Genomic DNA, 20,625 nt, shown 5'->3' on the forward strand with positions numbered 1-20,625 from the left:
AGTGAAATCAACCAGGGGTGATGGCTAAATACCCACCCCTTCACCTTGGGGAAGACTTCTCTGCCCCACTCCCTACTCTGCACACCTTGCAAGCTCATCTCTTTGCAGCATAGACCTGGGTTAGCAGCACAGAGCCCCACAGAGGCCTGATGGGGTGGGGTAGTATGGGCCCTGCACCCCCTGGGCTCAGGGACAGCCCCATCTCTCTGCAGCTCTTGTCATTCTCAGGAACACAGCCCTCTGTGGCCAGGCCTGCTTCCCATTTTTTCAAGAAAAGCCTCATATCTAGATTTTGACATGAACACTCTGAATTCTTGTCTTTTTTTTAATAGCAAAACCCTATTTATTTGAATAGATAATATTTGCATATGCCCTAAGTGCAAATAGCATGGTTCAGGGTAAACAATGCAAATTCCCCTCATCCAGATCTTTCCGAAGACACTGCTACTGCTCCTAGGTTCTCATGGGTCCTTCCAGAAAGATGCCACTCATTTATTCAACATTTATCAGTCGATCATCTACTACGTGTCCAGTGCTGCACTTATGGAACATAGTCCTTTTTGCTCTTTGTACCTAACACTAATAGCTTGGAGAGAGCCCTGTCAGTGACCAGGGAGTGCCCGTCCTTTTCCACAACTGCGTAATAATACTCCACCGCACTGTTGCTCATTGTTCACCCACATAGCCCTTAACCGATTGTTGGGTGGTTTCCAGTAGGTTGCACCGTCAGACATCCTCATATGGGGTGAGGACGTCTGTGGGATATTTAGAAATGAAATCACTAGGTCAAAGGTGAAATAGAAGGTTGAAAATCTTTGTTTTTTGTTAAAGTTTTAAATTTTATATTAGGGTATAGTTGATTCACAATGCTGTGTTAGTTTTAGGTGTACAGCAAAGTGAGTTAGTTATACATATATATATTATTCTTTTTCAGATTCTTTTCTCATGTAAGTTATTACGGAGTGTTGAATAGAGTTCCCTGTGTTCTACATCAGGTCCTTGTTGATTATTACATTAATTAATATATAATAATATATTATTATATTAATGTATATATGTTAATCCCAACCCCCTAACTTATCCCTCCTCCTCTTTCCCCTTTGGTAACCATAAATTTGTTTTCTTTCTTTTTTTTATAATTTTATCTATTTAGTTTTGGCTGTGCTGGACCTTCGTTGCTGTGCGTGGGCTTTCTTTAGTTGTGATGCGCGGGCTTCTCATTGTAGTGGCTTCTCTGTTGCAGAAATAGGCTTTAAGGGGTGTGAGTGTCAGCAGTTGCGGTTCCTGGGCTCTAGAGCACAGGCTCAATACTTGTGGCACTTGGGCTAAGTTGCTCTGCAGCATGTGAGATCTTCCCAGACCGGGGACTGAACCCGAGTCCCCTGCGTTAGCCGTGGCTTCTTTACCACTGAGCCGCCAGGGAAGCCCTCATATGTTTGTTTTCTAAGTCTATGAGTCTGTTTCTGTTTTGTGAATTAGTTTATTTGTATTGATTTTTTTTAGATTTCACTTAAAAGTGTTATGATATTTGTCTTTTTCTGTTTGACTTCACTTAGTATGATAATCTGTAGGTGCATCCATGTTGCTGCAAACAGCACTATTTCATTTTTTATGGCAGAGTAATATTCCATTGTACCACAGATACGTATGTACTATACACAGAGATATGTACCACATTTTATTTCCACTCATCTGTTGATGGACATTTAGGTTGCTTCCATGTTTTGGCTACTGTAAATAGTACTGCAGTGAACATTAGGGTGCGTGTATTTGATAGTTTTCTCTGGATATATGCCCAGGAGTGGGATTGTTAGGTCAAATGGTAGCTCTATGTTTCATTTTTTAAGGAGGCTCTATACTGTTCTCCATAGTGGGTACACCAATTTACATTCCTACTAATAGTGTAGGATGGTTCCCTTTGCTCCACACCCTCTCCAGCATTTATTGTCTATGCTGCTGCTAAGTCGCTTCAGTCGTATCCTAATCTCTGCGACCCCATAGACAGCAGCCCACCAGGCTCCCCCGTCCCTGGGATTCTCCAGGCAAGAACACTGGAGTGGGTTGCCATTTCCTTCTCCAGTGCATGAAAGTGAAAAGTGAAAGTGAAGTCGCTCAGTCGTGTCCGACTCCTAGCGACCCCGTGGACTGCAGCCCACCAGGCTCTTCCGTCCATGGGATTTTCCAAGCAAGAGAAGGTCAAAATCTTTGATTCCAACTTTGCTTTTTCTCTCAAATAGAATTGTATGCCCTGTTATAAACAACCTCAGATTCTTGATGGAACGAGGTAGTTTTCAGGAAATAGATAAATAGGTTTACTTATTCAGTAAATACTTATCATGCACCTCTTGTTTATTGGGCATTGAGCCGGGTTCCAGGGAGGCAGCCCAGCTCTCATGGAGCGGACAGTCCAGCAGGGAAGACAGATGTAAACACAAGCCCATCCAGACACATGGTCATGTGAGAGTGAGAGCTCATGTGGGTGGTCTGAGTGGCCAGAACAGGGGCTGCTTTATCTGGGGATTTGGAAAAGCCTCATGAGGATGGGACATTCCGTGTAAGTCCTGAAGAATGAGAAGAGCCAACCAGGTGATGGTTGGGATGGAGCAGGCCGGACGGGGACCCACGATCTTGGTTGTCTCCAGCTCTAGTCACTACGCTTCATGATATTGTTGTTCAGTTGCTAAGCCGTGTCCGACTATTTGCAACCCGAAGGACTGCAGCACGCTAGGCTTCCCTGTCCTTCACCATCTCGCGGAGCTTGCTCAAACTCCTGCCCGTTGAGTTGGTGATGCCATCCAACCATCTCATTCTGTGTCACCCGCTTCTCCTCCTGCCTTCAGTCTTTCCCAGCATCAGGGTCTTTTCCAGTGAGTCGACTCTTCCATCATGACATGGGGAGTTGAAAATATCACCTGTTGTGCCAGGCACCAAGGACGTGTTGGATACGTCTCATCGTATTACTGTTATTATAGTAAAATGTGAATGAGAAGGCATGGATGAGAAGTTGGGGCTAGTAGGCAGTGCTCAGAAGATGGGCTTGGACTCTTTAAGCCTTTGAGGACCCTGAGGAAGGTGGATGGGGAGGAGCTAGAAGGCCTCCAAGCCCTCGCTGAAGTCATAGAGGTGGGGTTGCTGGTGGGATGGGGCATGGGGGGCAGCAGAGGTCATCCAGGCCCCAACTGAGAGGGTCCCCAGAGCTGGCTGAGAGGTGGACCTTTTCCCACGGGGTCTGGGGTTGGGGGACAGCTGTGAAGCCTTGGGGTCAATCCTAGGTGAGACACACCCTGGTGTTCAGGCAGCATGAAGTGCCAGACCCAGGCAGGGGATCCCGGGGTCGGAGGAGGGCAGTCTTCACATCTACCCAATCTCCAGATCCCCTCTGGCTTGATGCTGAGGCCTGGTTGTGACACCAGCTCAGCACTTCCCTCTAGCTAACGGCCACCATCCCACCCAGCCCCTGAGTTCCTCTTTTCTGAGCCCCTACTTCAAGGTCCATTGGGACTTTGCCTTCATTGCTTTGACTTGGGCGGTCTAGGGGGGCTAGAGGGGCTCAGCAGAGCTGTTGGCTCAGAGGAGGTTCTCCGTGAACATGTGACGAGTGAATGAATGAGTGAATGAATGAATGGAGTGGGTAAACAGGCAAATCTTCTCTGTGGGCTCTGTGAGTGCATGTGTATGGTGAGTTCTCAGGCCCCAGAACTGGGGGCAGTTTGTGGGCAGGTTGTGTCACCAAAGAGGCAAATGTGAAAAGTGGGAAGCTGATGGCTGGGCAGGAGAATCTGAACAAGGTCATTACCAGGCACCCGGTCGCTCAGGCATTTGTGCGAGTCTGCCCCTGGGGAGATCTGCAGGCACCCTGCTGTCACACCCCTTCTTGTCCACACACGGGCTCACGGGCCCCTCCCTGGGGTCCACGCCATCCTCTGTGCTCACCCTGGGCTGGCCGTGTCTGATCCTGGTCTGTAGACCATGAGAGTGGTCAGGAAACCAGCTGAGGCCCCGTGGAGCTGGGCTGGGTAGGGAGCTTCAGGACAGATGGGCACAGGGCAGGTGGTGTGTCTCCGCATCCCAGGCCCTGAGCCTTTCTCCTGGCCCTTGTCCCACTGGCCAGCACATCAGGTAACCATGGCTCTGCGTGGGAGGGCTCCCACATTATGTCTGAGTAACTACATTTAAAAAGTAGTTTTTCCATATCCTGCTCATGTCTTAGCAGACAGGAAGCTGCTGGCAGCTCTGAAGTCACAGTTTAGGTTTGGGAATTTTCAGGGCCAGAGCAGCCTGGTGGTCATTCACAGGTGTACACACCGGATGTCTCTCAAATGCACACTTGGTCCAGGACCCACAGGTGCCAGAGTCACTAACACCCCCTCATGCACAGCCACATGCCCAGCCACTGTAGTCACGGCCAGCACACTCACACTAGCAGCCATGTGTAGCTGCAGAGTCACATTTGCTGCAGGCAGACATGCAGGGACGGGCCGCTGCACGCCACGGCTGTGTGCGGTGTGCACTGTCACACACGCGGCGGCCCGGCGGTGTGGCGCCACAGGGTTGTGCACTGCTGCTTCGCCTCTCCCTCTCACTGCCCCCCACCGAGTGCCCACTAGCTCCCCGGAATGCGACATCACTGTCCTTCCCCCACCTGCCTTTCTGGTGAGGTCAGGGCTGTGAGGTCAGTATGCGCCCCCTTGGCAGCTTGGGAAAGGACGGTGGGTTTGTAAAAATCACCCGAGTCCAGTCAGGGTCATCTTGGGACATTCGTGCACTTTCCAGAGTGTGTGGGTATTATTAGGCACCGGCAGGAGTCCAGAGAGGATACATCAAAGTACGCCACAGAGGAGGCACTGGTCAGTGTTCGGGCTGTTGAACAGGTGTTCTCTGAAAAAAATGTTCTGTGGTCACATAGGTTAGGAATGTGCATTATATAATTCAGCCGGGCTGAACAAAGGTGAACTGCTTTCTTGTTTGTAGGTTTTGGCAGAGCTGTGTGCTGCCAGAGCTCCCAGGAATGGAGTGGGGTGGGTGGGGAGGCCATAGCGTGGGTCTCGTGGCCACCCACACTGCCTTCTCAGGGCCTCAGGTGGGCTGGAGGCACCTGGGTAAGGCTGCTTGGCAACACCAGCAATCCCTGGACCCTTCTGTGCCCACCGTGGGGCTGTGGATTCAGCCGCGTGCCCTAGAGTCTGCATTGCTGCCAGTTCTCAGGTGTTGCTGGGGCCACACGTGGAAAACCGCAGACCTCAGAGGAGGCAGAGGGAGCTTTTCAAGGCAAAACTTGCCTGGGGCTGTGCCTCTGCTCAGAGCTCCCCCCTACTCAGTGGAAGGCACGTCCTCACGGTCTGCAAGGCCCACCCACCAGATGACCCCCCAGCTAGTTATTCTGTCCCTTAAGCCCACCCAGTGAATCCCCACCTCGGGCCTTTGTGTTGCTGCCCCTTCTGCCCTGAAACGCTCCTTCCTCAGATCTTGGAGGGACCAGCCCTCCCCGCCATCCCTTCCTTCTCGCTCCTCCAACCCCGTGCTTGCACACTGTGTTCTTCCATGAGGCCTGCCACGACCCGCGACAGCACCTGCGGCCCTCTGCGTCCACGCCTGGAGGCCAAGGCCATGCCGTCGTGTTCTTGGCCCTGTTCCCAGCACCAAACGTGGTGCTGGGGAAGGGGAGGGTCAGAAGGGGAGGAACAGAGCTGGAGGGGGCCAGCAGGGCTAGAACTCCTCTGTCAGCCAGGCCTGAGCAACTGGAGCCCCCACACAGGAGGACCCCAGGTGGGGCTCTCTGGTCCGATGCCAGGTCTGCTGCCCTGGGTGGGCGGTGAGGAGAGGACAAGTGCTCAGGCCAGGGCAGTGGGGAGTGGCCCTGGGGGCAGCCAGGTTCTGTCACCAGCAACATGTTCCTTATCAGCACTGACCTGTGTCCTCTCCCTGGAGCACTCGGCATCCGGACATATCTCCCCAGGGGTCATGGCAGTGTGGATAAACTCCGCTCACCTGCAGCTCACAGTGGTGTGGGTGAGGTTGGAGGGTGTCCTGTGGCAGAAACCAGAAGGTTCTGGGGAGCTGGGGCCAGGCTTGTTTTCCCCGACACACCCTCTACTGGGTCCGGCCTGCCCTAGGGGTGTGGCCAGACTGAAGAGGGCAGCCGGCAGAAGAGGAGTTAGCCCGGCCTGACTGCCGGGTGCAGGTGACTGATGGGGAGAGGCTGGGGGGGCAGAGCCCCTCTGACCTAGTCCTCTGTGGGGTCTGTGGGGTGGCTGCCCGGCGTCCCTGGGGCCTGATCGTGTCCTGCCTCCTTCCTGAAGCAGCTGTGTGTGCTGGCTGTACCCTGTAGCCCTCCCCCAGCATGTCAAGGCTGCAGGTTGAAGCAGCCTTGGGTGTCGGGATAGTCCGTGAAATTGCTCATGATGTCAGTGGTGGCCTTGCTCAGGGCTCTCAAGGAATCCTCTGACAAGCAAGGCTTTTTAAATTTATTACTTTATATTTATTATTGTTTCTGGCTGCACTGCACAGCATTTGGGGTCTTAGTTCCGTGACCAGGGATGGAACCCATGCTGCCTGCAGTGGAAGCACAGAGTCTTCGGCACTGGACCACCAGGGAAGTCCCTGACAAGCAAGGCTTCGACTTCAGGGTCCTCCTGCTCAGGGCGCTAGCGTCAGGCCCTGAGGCTTGCTGAGTGGCTGTGCCTGGCAGATGGGTTGCAGGCTGAGGTCCCTGGGTCACCAGCTGTCCTGGGTGTAACTGTGAGCAGTGTCCTGCTTCCCATGTACCTGTGTCTGTCCATACACACACGTGTGCACGTGCAGCAAAGTCTACAGTCTGCGTTCCTGCACTCCCAACCCCCACCCCTGCCTGCCTCTCTCCTTTTTTAATTGACAAAACACCAAATTAATGTCAGGTGTACAGTGTAATGATTCGATATTTGTATGTATTGCAAAACGATCACCACAGTGAGTTGGTTGACATCCATCCCCATACACGGTTACATAAAAATCATCTTCCTTGTGATGAGAACTTTCAAGATCCACTCTCCTAGCTATGTTCAAATATGCAGGATATAGTATTATTACCTATGGTCACCATGCTGTACCTTTCCTCACCATGAATTATTCCTTTTATAATTGGAATTTTTTTTCATGGAGCTTACTGTATGCCAGGCCTGTGGTTTAATCCTCCTGCAACCCGATGCCATAGGGTTGCTATGCTATGCTATGCTAAGTCACTTCAGTCGTGTTCGACTCTGTGTGACCCCATAGACGGCAGCCCACCAGGCTCCCCTGTCCCTGGGATTCTCCAGGCAAGAACACTGGAGTGGGTAGCAGGTTGTGTCCCCCCAAAGATATGTTGAAGTCATAACTCACCCATATACCTGTGAATGGAACTTTGCTAGGAAATAGGCTTCCCGAGTAGCTCAGCTGGTAAAGAGTCCGCCTGTAGTGCAGGACACCCTGGTTCAACTCCTGGCTCTGGAAGATCCACTGGAGAAAGGATAGGCTACCCACTCCAGTATTCTTGGGCTTCCCTGGTGGCTCAGCTGGTAAAGAATCCATCTGCAATGTGGGAGACCTGGGTTCGATCCCTGGGGTGGGAAGATCCCCTGGAGAAGGGAACAGTTACCCACTCCGGTGTTCTGGCCTGGAGAATTCCATGGACTGCATAGTCCATGGTGTCGCAAAGAGTCGGACACGACTGAGCAACTTTCACTTTCAGGGTTGTTAAAAACATAATGAAGTTAAAATGAGGTCCTACTGGATGAGACTGTGCTCTAATCCTACTACTGGTGTCCTTTATAAGAAGGCCAGAGGTACACAGAGAGGAAGGCATGTGAGGAAGGAGGTGGACATTGGAGTTGTGCCCCACAAGAGCTGAGAAACTCCTGAGGCAGAAACAAGGTGGGCGTCCTTCCCTAGAGGCTTTGGGAGGAGCATGGCCCTGCCAGCACCTCGATTTCTGACTTCTAACCTCCAGAAGCAGGAGAGAATAAATTTCTGTTGTTTTTAGCCACTGGGTTTGTCGTGTCTTGTTACAGCAACCTAGGAAAGTAATACATTTAGTTTCTGTTAGGATCTCCATTGTACAGGAGGAAATAAGATTCAGAGATGTTAAGCTGTCGCCTACCGGTACACAGCAAGTCAGTGTTACACCTGGGATTGGAGCCCAGATCTGCACAACTCCAAGCCTGTGAGCTCAGCCTCTGCCTATTGGACCTCCTTTGGCTCCATTCCTTGACCCACTAGAGCATCCCACTCCCTGCAGCCTCAGGGGAGACCCCATCCCCTCCCTGTTGGGGGCCTCCAGTGTTCTTCACTAGCTCCTAAAACTCTTCCACGTCCTGGCTTCCCCATGTTCCCATCTGACCTCCTTCCTTTCCTTCCCCAGCAGGCTTCAGGGGTGCCCCTCACCATCCCCGAGACCCTGCATGGCCTCCGTCCTTGGCGCTGCTCTCAACTGTCCGCATGGGAGTTCTGGTACCCCCACAGCCTGGACCCCCATCCTCCTGTGCATCTCTGTGCAGTCATGATCTCCCTGTAGTTGTACCCCTTCTTCCTGTTGCTCCCAGGTCTCCATACCAGGACTCTGTCCCCCTTCCATCCCTGCTCAGGATGGACCCTCTGTAGGGGAGCACCGACCATACCCCCTCCCTGGCACCCCAGGCTTCCAACATGCCCCACTGCCCCCAAAGTGGCATTTGAGACCACTGTCCAAGCTCCTGCGGACCATGAGGTTCAGACAGAGGAGGCCCCAATTGCCTTCTCTGCAGAGGGCCTCCCCCATCTCCCTGCCCCCAGCCCGCTTTGACCCTCAGCCTCTACCCTGGCCCAAGGGCGGAAGCTGCCACTGCCCAAAGCAGGTCCCGGTCTGTTCAGCCAAAGTTGGAGGCCCAGCATGATTTGTCAAATCCTGAGCCAGCCTGTTCAGGGAAGGGAAGGAGGGCAAGGCCAGAGCTCCTTTGATGTTGTGATGACCTTCTGTTGGTCCAGCAGAGGTTTGCACAAGGAGGGGTCGCTGGAGTCCGTGTGTCCATGTGATGTAACGGGGCATCAGCTTGTACGCCAGTACATCGGCATGTGATGTAACAGCTGTTGTTGGTGCTCTACCTGCTCCCTCCCACTTACCGTTTGGGGTACACAAGCCTGAGCTCTCACTGCCAGAGACCCCTGCTGAGGGCTTTCTGTGTCCCAGAAACCCCTAGGCCTGGTGTAGAACTGACTGAAGGTGCCAGGCTGTTAAGTGTGGGTGGATAGGCCCTCACCCCAGGTAAGGTGACCCTGAGGAATGTCCTGTGCTCGGTCTGGGCTCTCTAGCGACGTCAGGCTCCAGTCACCCAAGGTAGTAACTTGCTTAATAATACCCTTCGTGGCTCCCCCTCCTCTGTCTCACGCTCACACTCCCTACTGGTGTTCTCTCAAACACATGAATTAGCCTTAATCCTTTCTTAGCTTCTGGAAGAACCCAAACCAAGATATACAGGTGCATGTGTCAAAGTTATCCCGTAAGCGTGCAGGCAAGTGCAGCAGACACACAATCACATGCAAGAACCCAGAGGCACAGGTTGCACACATTCACACACCTGCATCCATTCCACGTGCTCTCAAGAGGGGCCTGGATAAACTGACAGGACCCTCCATCTAGAAGCACTTGGATCTGCATCCTGCTTGGCTTTCAGATCCCCACCCCTGCCTTGTCCTGGAAGCCTTCTCCCCATCCTGCCAACAGAGGGACACCCTCAGTGCTGGGCCAGGACCCCTAAAAGGACTTTCAGAGGGCTCAGCCTGCTTGGTGGCCCTTTCCCTGTCTGATTCCCCTGGAGCAGAGGCTAGTTCATCTCCTGCCACCCCCACTGAGGGGATGCAGGGGCAGCGATATACCTGACCCTCCATAATGCCCAGGGGCCATGGAACAGAGTGGGGCATGCAGCTGGCATTCCACAGATGCTTGTGGAATAGAACTGTCTGCTCCCACCACTATCGCAAGCCCTTCTCTGAGCCTCAGCATCACAGGGACCCCTGGGAGGGATTTCCTAGTGTTCCTCAGGCCCAGTGGTTCCAGGCAGTGAGTTGTCCAAAAATTTCGGCGACTATTCCCTGTGCCAAGCCAGGGCTGAGTGCCCAGGACCCTCCTGTGATTAGCAGGGTGTGGTCCTCTCTCTCACGTAGTCATAGCCTAGGGGGAGATAGACAGAAAACTCCAGCATATAAGGAGTGAAGGGTATGGAGGCATGAGGGATGCCTGGGGTGGGGCCAGCAGAAGTGGCTCCTCAAAGGCAGGGGCAGGCTGTCCAGGTCCTCCTGGTGCCCAGAGTTTATCAGTTCCCCGGACCACTACATCAGAATCGCCAGAGGGGAGGACTTCCCTGGCAGTTCTGTGGTTAAGACTCCATTCTTCCAGTACCTGGGGCATGGGTTTGATGCGCAGTCAGAAAACTAAGATCCTACATGCCCATGGGTGTGGCCAAAAAAAAAGAACCACCAAAGGGTTTATTATAAATATGGGCTCCCCGCTCCACCTGGCGCTATGGCTGGTCTGGGAACTGGCATTTAAACCAGCTGCACCCTAGATTCTGGAAAACCCCGTGTAGGCCTGGCCTTGGCAATCTCACTCCGTTTAATGACCAGCTGAGTGACTGTTCTATAGCCCTGCTTCTCAAACTGAGGGTGGGATGGTGGTGGTCATGAAACCACGGGGTAAACAAGTATATTTCTGAATATCAGCGTGACTTGGAGTTAACTGGTCAATCATTAAAACAATAATTTGATATTTAAAAGATATTAAAAAGGAGTATTTGCTAAAATTCATGGTTTAAGATAAAATATGAGACAACAAAGGACTTTGTAGTGTGGGATTGGACACCTTGGGACAGTTTCAGTCCCCATCTCTGTTGTTGGGGGTGAAATCTTGAGGCCCCCTTTTCTTTCCACCAGGGCCTAAACTATTTAAGGGTTTTTATTCTTCTTCCTGTATACATTAGGATTAAGGGTCCAGGCTGTGCATACAGACTTGGGTTCAAATCCTGGTTTCCTACATATTGATACTAACTCTGTGCCTCAGTTTTCCCATCAGTAAAATGGGTATAAATACTGTACTGCTCCTGGGCTTGTAGTTAAAACTTCACATGGATCTTGCTGTACTCCTTCAGTTCAGTTCAGTCTCTCAGTCGTGTCTGACTCTTTGCAACCCCATGGACTGCAGCACACCAGGCTTCCCTGTCCATTACCAACCTCCAGAGTTTGCTCAGACTCATGTGCATCGAGTTGGTGCTGCCATCCAACCATCTCATCCTCTGTCGTCCCCTTCTCCTGGCCTCAATCTTTCCCAGCATCAGGGTATTTTCCAAGGAGTCAGTTCTTCACATTGGGTGGCCAAAGTATTGGAGTTTCAGCTTCAGCATCAGTTTTTCCAATGGATATTCAGGACTGATTTCCTTTAGGATTGACTGGTTGGATCTCCTTGCAGTTCAAGGGACTCTCAAGAGTCTTCTTCAATACCATAGTTCAAAAGCATCAACTCTTTAGCACTCAGCTTTCTTTATGGTCCAACTCTCACATCCATACATGACTACTGGAAAAATCATAGCTCTGACTAGGCAGACCTTTGTCAGCAAAGTAATGTCTCTGCTTTTTAAAATGCTGTCTAGCTTGGTCATAGCTTTTCTTTGAAGGGGCAAGCATCTTTTAATTTCATGGCTGCAGTCACCATCTGCAGTGATTTTGGAGCCCAAGAAAATAAAATCTGTCACTGTTTCCATTGTTTTCCCATCTATTTGCCATGAATTTATGGGACTGGATGCCATGATCTTTGTTTTTTGAATGTCGAGTTTTAAGCCAGCTTTTTCACTCTCCTCTTTCACTTTTGTCGAGAGGCTCTTTAGTTCTTCTTTACTTTCTGCCATAAGGGTGGTGTCATCTGTGTATCTGAGGTTATTGATATTTCTCCCTGCAGTCTTGATTCCAGCTTGTGCTTCATCCAGCCTGGCATTTTGCATGATGTACTCTGCATATAAGTTAAATAAGTGGGGTGACAATACACAGCCTTGACATACTCCTTTCCCAATTTGGAACCAGTCTGTTGTTCCATATCCAGTTCTAACTGTTCCTTCTTGACCTGCATACAGATTTCTCAGGAGTATTTCTGGTATTCGCATCTCTTGAAGAATTTTCCACAGTTTGTTGTGATCTACACAGGCAAGGCTTTCATGTAATCAATAAAGCAGAAAAAGATGTTTTTTTGGAACTCTCTTGCTTTTTCAATGATCCAACGGATGTTGGCAATTTGATCTCTGGTTCCTCTGCCTTTTCTAAATCCAGCTTGAACATCTGGAAGTTCACAGTTCATGTACTGTTGAAGCCTGGCTTGGAGAATTTTGAGCATTACTTAGCTAGCGTGTGAGATGAGTGCAATTGTGCGGTAGTTTGAACATTCTTTGGCATTGCTCTTCTTTGGGATTGGAATGAAAACTGACCTTTTCCAGTCCTGTGGCCACTGTTGAGTTTTCCAAATTTGCTGGCATATTGAGTGCAGCACTTTCACAGCATCATCTTTCAGGATTTGAAATAGCTCAGCTGGAATTCTATCATCTCCACTAGCCTTGTTTGTAGTGATGGTTACTTGACTTCACACTCCAGGATGTCTGGCTCTAGGTGAGTTATCATACCATCATGGTTATCTGGGTTGTGAAGATCTTTTTTGTATAGTTCTTCTGTGTATTCTTGCCACCTTGTCTTAATCTCTTCTGCTTCTGTTACGTCCATACCAGGTCTGTCCATTATTGTGCCCATCTTTGTATGAAATTTTCCCTTGGTATCTCTAATTTTCTTGAAGAGATCTCTAGTCTTTCCTATTCTGTTGTTTTCCTCTATTTCTTTGCATTGTTCACATAAGAAGCCTTTCTTATCTCTCCTTGCTATTCTTTGGCATTCTGCATTCAAATGGGTATATCTTTCCTTTTCTCCTTTGCCTTTAGCTTCTCTTCTTTTCTCAGCTGTTTTGCCTTTTTGCATTTCTTTTTCTTGGGAATGGCTTTGATCACTGCCTCCTGTACAATGTCACAAACCTCCGTCCAGAGTTCTTCAGGCACTCTGTCTATCAGATCTAAGCCCTTGAATCTATTTGTCACTTCCACTGTGTAATTGTAAGGGATTTGATTTAGGTCATACCTGAATGGTCTAATGGTTTTCCCTACTTTCTTCAGTTTAAGTCTGAATTTTCCCTTAAGGAGTTCATGATCTGAGCCACAGTCAGCTCCCAGTCTTATTTTTGCTGTACTCCTTGGTAAATGAAAATTGTCAGTTATTTTATTGCTGGTGCTATACCACACCACAGTTCAGGGCTGTGATTATCCTAATTTCTTGGGTATCTAGCCCTGTGTTCCCACCCTGGGTGCTCTGGGGGCAGCCAGCAAAGATCTGTGAGGGGACCTGAGGAGCTGTGGCCTGGCATCCTTCCGTCTTGCCCAAGTCCCCTGGGTTTGGGTTGGTGTCTCCAAACCTCAGGCTTCCCAGGTGGTGCTAGTGGTAAAGAATCTGCCTACCAATGCAGGAGACACAAGATGCAGGTCCGATCCCTGGGTTGGGAAGATCCCCTGAAGTAGAAAATGGCAACCCACTGCGGTATTCTTGCCTGGAAAATTCCATGAACAGAGGAGCCTGGCTGGCTAAAAAGTCCTTGGGGTTGCAACGAGTTGAACCAACTGGGCAACTGAGCACTCCAAACCCTCCTCAGCTGGGCAGGGGGACATGGGGACAATGAATTGCTCTGGCTACTGTGGACTGGACACTGTGCCCCCAGGGCCACAGAGCCAGTCCCTATTTTAGGGCTGTGCAGTCCAATATCGTAGCCACTAGCCACATATGGCTGCTTACATTTAAATTCATTAAAATTGAACAAAATTTAAGATCCAATTCCTTAGGCACAGTAGCCACATTTCAGGTGTTTGACAGTCACGTGTGACCAGTGCTACCTTGTGGAACAGTGTGCATACAGAACATTTTCATCATCACAGAAAGTTCTTTTGGTTCCACTCATCTCAAGAGGAAGTTCTCAGCTGTGGCTGCCCACTAGACTCACCTGGAGAGCTTTTAAAAAACACCGGTGCCTGACCCCACTTGCAGAGGTTCTGAACAGCAGCCAGGGCCGAGAACCACTGCTCTGAAGCCCTGTTCAAATTGTCTACTGGAAAGCTTTCTCTAGTGGAAATGGTTCAAATTGAATTAATACCTTTTGTGAATGTCTGCCTCCCTCTCCCAGCTCATGTGTGCAGAGCCAGGGCTGGGGGTTTAGCCTCAGTTTTATGGAATTCCCTCTCCACATAGTTGGGCTGCCTGCCCATTCCCCTCTCCCTGGACAATGTGAAATGGAGGTCTAGCATCTCTCGTGGCGTTTCTTGAGGCTATGGGAGACAGGTCATGCTTCATGCTTGTCATACTTATGGGGTGTGGGTAGAAGTACTCAGAGGCATCCCTGTCTGGCTTGAGTGGATGGTGAGGAATGTGGCTACTGTCCAGCTCTGTCTTTCTGAAAACTGGCCCCAGAGTCCCCTGGGTCCACTGACCTTATCATCCCAGGAATTGCCGTGGTGACTAGTCATGCTACCCACTGTTTGCAACATGCAAGGGCAGGCCAAAGCTGTGTGCATACCGAGTGGCCACTGCTGCTGGATGGCTGAGCAGAGCTAGGTGAGGTTGAAGGGTGGGGACTCCATGGAACCTCTCCCCACTTTGGGGTGGGCCTCCCCTATAAGAAGGCTGACCTGCAGGGGCATGCCAGTTTCACAGTGGGTTCCCCTGAATTGCAGTGGGTCTTCCTAGGGAGGGTCATCCTGCAGGGGTCACTCCCACAAGAGGGAGACCTGCTACCAGAGCGCCATCTTGGTTCACCCCAACCCTAGGAGGGCCACATGTCCCTTGTGGCAGGGAGTCTGGGAGTGATGATGCAAGGATGGAAGGCCCTTGCAGGGGGCCCTGTGTGGGGGCTGTGTACCAGGACAGAGACATGTCTGCCATAGGGGGGCTTGGAAAAGAAGGTCTCCCTGAGCCTCCTCAACATGGAGATCACCCAACAACATTAAAGCTCTTCCAACACTGAGCATCCCCTGCTCCCATGGAGTTCCCAGTCAGAAACGGGGTTCAGTCTGCTCCACCAGAACATGGAACGTGGAGCCGCCAATCTTGGTTTATGGAGACTGTGCTTGTGGTGTCTAGGTTGTGGTGCTTGTGGTGGGTCCTAGGTTGTCTGTGGTTTTGTCAGAGTAGACCTCTGCGTTTTTATGGTGAGTAAATGAGCAAGAGCTAGTGGGGCATCCTCAGTTCCTCCTCCCTGAGGTGTGAGAATCGCAGACAGTGGGAGCTGGAAAGACCAGAGAGGATGAGTAAAATCTTCCACTGCCTCTCACTTCGAGCAAGCCTGACATTTAAAAATCATTTTACCGAAGGATTTTATAAATGCAGTTTTGTAGATTATGAACTCTTGTAGACCAGAGGTGTTCTCTAACTACAACGGACAAAAATAAAACCCAAACCACCACCAACAACAAGAACGAATGAATCTGTCTGTGTAATAGATATGGTTTTGTGTATTTGTTTCCTCCTTAGTGTTTTCATTTTAAGTATTTGGCCAGTAGGCAAGAGAATAGCTGAGTAAGATGCAGATGTTGATGGAAAAGCTTGAAAACTGTCATTTGAACAGTGCTGAACAATTTTGGGATGTGTGTAAGTGATACTATACATGTTTTAAGGAAAATTTCATAGTGTATAACTTAAGTGAGCCTGAACATTTCTAACATAGGAAGCCCCTTCTAACATACAGGAACCAATTTTAAGCCAAATCACAGTGAAGTTAGGGTTAAAAAAAAGTGAAAGCGAAAAGTGAAGTCGATCAGTCCTGCGGACTCTTTGCAACTGGATGAACTGTAACCTACCAGGCTCCTCTGTCCATGGGATTCTCCAGGCAAGAGTACTGGAGTGGTTGCCATTTTCTTCTTAAGGTTAAAATGTATCTATTTCTTGTGTCTGGCCCCAGACCTTTCAAGTCCAAAGAAGAGACTCATTCTTCCACATGCCAACTCTTCCCCCCTCCCCACCCCTCACCCCCCTACCCCCCAACCCCCTCACCACCCCCCACCCCGCCCCCTGACCCACTGTCAGTCTCTGAGTTCACTGCATTGGTCTCTGGTTTGCAGGTCCAGGCACACACCATCTTAGATACTTGGATATCATGAGAAACCTCAGGGCCTGGCCAAATCTTAATCAGTGTTTATGTTTTGTTTATGTTCATTTTCTCAGTCGTGTCTGACTCTTTACGACCCCATGGAATGCAGCACTCCAGGCTTCCCTGTCCTTCACAATCTCCTGGAGTTTGCTCAAACTCATGTCCATTGGATGGCATCGGTGATGCCATACAACCATCTCATCTTCTGTCGTCCCCTTCTCCTCCTGCTTTCAATCTTTCCCAGCATCAGGGTCTTTTCCAGTGAGTCAGCTCTTCATGTCAGGTGGCCAAACTATTGGAGCTTCAGCTTCAGTATATGTCCTTCAATGAATATTCAGGGTTGATTTCCTCTAGGATTGACTGGTTTGATCTCCTTGCTGTCCAAGGGACTTTGAAGAGTTCTCCAGCAGCACAGTTCAAAAGCATCAGTTCTTCAGTGCTCAGCCTTCTTTGTGGTCCAACTCTCACATCCATACATTACTACTAGAAAAACCATAGCTTTGACTATATGAAGTGATGTCTCTGCTTTTTAATACACTGTCTAGGTTTGTCATTGCTTTTTTTCCAAGGAGCAGGTGTCTTTTAATTTCATGGCTACAGTCACCATCTGCAGTGATTTTGGAGCCCGAGAAAATAAAGTCTGTCACTGTTTGCGTTTTTTCCCCATCTATTTGCCATGAAGTGATGGGACCAGATGCCATGATCTTAGTTTTTTGAATGTTGAGTTTTAAGCCAGCTTTTTTGCTCTTCTGTTTCACCTTCTTCAAGAGGCTCTTTAGTTCCCCTTTGCTTTCTGCCATTAGAGTGGTGTCATCTGCATATCTGAGGTTATTGATATTTGTCCCTGCAATCTTGATTCCAGCTTGTGCTTCATCCAGCCCATCATTTCGCATGATGTACTCTGCATATAAGTTAAATAAGCAGGGTGACAATATACAGCCTTGACGTGCTCCTTTCCCAATTTGGAACCAGTCCGTTGTTCCATGTCTGGTTCTGACTGTTGTTTCTTGACCTGCATACAGGTTTCTCAGGAGGCAGGTAAGGTGGTCTGGTATTCCCATCTCTTGAAGAATTCTTCACAGTTTGTTGTGATCCACACAGTCAAAGGTTTTAGTGAAGTCAATGAAGCAGAAGTTGATGTTTTTGTGGAATTCCCTGGCTCTTTCTATGATCCAGCGAATATTGGCAATTTGATCTCTGGTTTCTCTGCCTTTTCTAAATCCATCTTGTACATCTGCAAGTTCTTGGTTCATATATTGCTGAAACCTAGCTTGAAAGATTTTGAGCATTACCTTCTAGCATGTGAAATGGGTACAATTGTGTAGCAGTTTGAACATTCTTTGGCATTACCCTTCTTTGATTGGAATGAAAACTGACCTTTTCCAGTCCCGTGACCACTGCTGAGTTTTCCAAATTTGCTGGCATATTGAGTGCAGCACTTTCACAGCATCATCTTTCAGGATTTGGAAGAGCTCAACTGGAATTCCATCACCTCCACGAGCTTTGTTCGTAGTGATGCTTTCTAAGGCCCACTTGACTTCACATTCCAGGATGTCTGGCTCTAGGTGAGTGATCACACCATTGTGGTTATCTGGGTCATGAAGATCTTTTTTGTACAGTTCTTCTGTGTATTCTTGTCACCTCTTCTTAATATCTTCTACTTCTGTTAGGTCCATACCATTTCTGTCCTTTATTGAGCCCATCTTTGCATGAAATGTTCCCTTGGTATCTCTAATTTTCTTGAAGAGATCTCTAGTCTTTTCTATTCTATTGTTTCCTTTATTTCTTTGCATTGTTCACATAAGGCTTTCTTCTCTCTCCTTGCTGTTCTTTGGGATGCTGCATTCAGATGGGTATATCTTTCCTTTTATCCTTTGCCTTTAGCTTCTCTTCTTTTCTCAGCTGTTTTGCCTTTTTGCATTTCTTTTTCTTGGGGATGGTTTTGATCACCACCTCCTGTACAATGTCATGAACCTCCATCCACATTTGTTCTGGCACTCTGTCAGATCTAACCCCTTAAATCTATGTCTCACTTCCACTGTATAATCATAAGGGATTTGATTTAGGTCATACCTGAATGGCCTAGTGGTTTTCTCTTCTTTCTTCTATTTAAATCTGAATTTTGCAATATGGAGTTCATGATCTGAGTTACAGTCAGCTCCTGGTCTTTTTTTTTTTTTTTTTTTGCTGACTGTATAGAGCTTCTCCATCTTTGGCTGCAAAGAATACAGTCAATCTGATTTCAGTATTGACCATCTGATGATGTCCATGTGTAGAGACCTCTCGTGTTGTTGGAGGAGGGTGTTTGCTATGACCAGTATATTCTCTTGACAAAACTGTTAGCCTTTGCCCTGCTTCATTTTAAGAATCGACAATCCATACTTCACCAGAAGAGGTGATGGAAGATTCACAAATCTTGAAAAATGTCCAGTCTAGATCAGGCCCAGCTTGGGGTGGGGGTGGGGGCGCGCGTCTAAGGACAGCAGAAAGTGAGCAAGGACGGCCTCTGGTGGACAGGTCCCGGCATTGTTTCCTCTTTTAAACTGGTATTGTAATTTACATCGGGTACTCAGCGCTGAGGGTCCTGAGAGGGCCAGGCTGCGAAACAGCCTCTCATATCACAAACTGGGAAACTGAGGTCCACAGAGCAGAGTTACTTTTTCCCCGAGGTCACACAGCGAATCAGGGCAAGAACTGAGAATATATCCCAGGCCTTTCGACTCCACGGATGTGATTCCGGGTGACTAGTGTTCTTTTAAACAGACACTTGTTTTAAGCGCGTTCGGAGGAGCGAACCACTTAAAGAATTCCTGAAGGGCCAATAATTGGCTCTGAATAGGGTAGAAAAGCCGGCCTCCCAGGCGCTTTTAGAGAACACAAGCACATCGAGCCACACCCTCTACTTCCGGGATCCTTAACGCGTTGGCTTCGGGTGGTTAATCCCGGTCCCACCCTCGTGGCATCTTGGGAAATGTAGTCCCGGTACCCTCCAGACACAAGGATGAGGACCGTCTTGGAACTGCAATCCCAGAAGGCTCTGTACATGGTCTTTTTAGCCTGGCTACGGGTCGGTGGGGGAACCCTTTATTCCTGGACTTTTCAATTTCTCAGTGGGAATGTATGACGGTGGACAGAGGCATTTGGCAGCGCCGTCCGTAGGTTGACTGGCCAGGTGGCACTAGACGCAGAGACCGTGGACCCGGCCCTACAGCTTTCCTTCCGGTCGCCGGGCAAAAACTTGGGGCATCGCGTCTCCTTTAACCGCGGTGGGCGGGGCGAGGTGAAGAGACCCGCGTTGCTATTGGCGGCGGTTGGGGGCGCGGAAACTGAACGCGCCGCAACGGCAGCCGCCGTTCCTTCACGCTCCTCCGGCGCCTTGGGCGCCCCCCGCCCCGCCATGACCGCGCACTGCCCGGTAAGTTTCTGTCAGCGGCGGCCGCTCGAGCTTTAGTCTTTCCGCGGGGACAGCGGGCGCCTAGCCGGACGCGGGGTTCCGAGCCGGTCCTCTCAGGCCCCAGGTTTCGGTCGGTGCAGGCGGTGCTGAGTGCGGGCACTTGGTGAACGCCTCTTGCGAGCCAGGCCCTGTTCGCGCTGCCGGGGCTAACAAACCAGTAGTGTCTGCCCTCGGGTTTTGCTTCCTAGCTGGGCAGACAGTAGTACGGCCTGACTGGAGGTGTGACTTGGGGTCAGTGCCGGGCCTCTCTAGTTTCAGTCTCCGTTTCCCTGAGCAGCGGGTGGCTGAACGGGGGCTTGTTGAGAGTGTACCCTATTCCCTGTGGGAAAGCTAGGCCCCCGGGACGCCTGCGTCAGTGTAACAGGCTGCCCTCTCTCGGCCCCAGGTCCTTCCAGAGGCCAGTGGGGAGCACTCCAAAGCCCCTCTTTTTGAGAGGTTGTTTTGAAAACTCAACCTGCCTGGTAGTCTCTGGCTGGGTTGTGAAAGTCAGTGACGCTGAGTGGTGGCTTGTTGGCTTTCTCAGGTGTCTGGGTACTTGAGCCGAGGGCCCAGACTGGGAAGCAGGCCTTTTGACCCCAATGGTGTTCCCCAGCTTTGGGGGAAACGAGGAACCAGCAAGCCTGTGGCGTTGGAAGAGAGGGTGCTGGGAGATTTCAGGGGTCCGGTGGTTCGGGGCAGATCTGACCGTGCCCTCGAGGGGGTACTGTTTTACCCTAGTTCTTTCTAAGAAGCTCAGGTGGAGCCGTTTCTGCTCTGTTCCCCCCAGCTGCCCTTCCCTCTCTAGTTGAAAGGCAGGTGTGTTGAGGGTGGAGCGGGGCATGAGGAACGGGAACCTTTGTTCTGGTTACAGTTCCTTGGAGTCCTTGCTCTGCACCAAGGACGGGTTTTCCCCAAGAGGAGGTTTTGCTGGGCTCCCTGGTACCCCCAAAATGCTTCTTTGAGGTTACTGATATTTGGGGTAAAGAGAGATTTT

At 50.0% G+C, this 20,625-nt stretch overlaps 1 protein-coding gene across 4 annotated transcripts in view; it reads left to right on the forward strand.

Annotated features, from left to right (window-relative positions):
• Positions 1 to 20,625, forward strand: part of POC1A (POC1 centriolar protein A) — a 100,718-nt gene that overhangs the window by 5,027 nt on the left and 75,066 nt on the right. For 2 of the 4 annotated variants that reach the window (XM_070359190.1, XM_070359189.1), the window contains exon 1: positions 19,279 to 19,613. The exons of 1 other annotated variant lie outside the window; for it this stretch is intronic. Coding sequence is in view for 1 of the 3 variants with exons in the window: in XM_070359189.1 (XP_070215290.1) it covers positions 19,596 to 19,613 (18 nt within the window). In the remaining 2 variants the exon portion in view is untranslated. Of the gene's footprint in view, positions 1 to 19,277; positions 19,614 to 20,625 lie in introns of those variants that run through there. One more of the 4 variants, XM_070359192.1, reaches the window with a different exon arrangement.

This window comes from Bos mutus, chromosome 22, assembly GCF_027580195.1.
Source record: "Bos mutus isolate GX-2022 chromosome 22, NWIPB_WYAK_1.1, whole genome shotgun sequence".
Lineage (NCBI taxonomy): Eukaryota > Metazoa > Chordata > Mammalia > Artiodactyla > Bovidae > Bos > Bos mutus.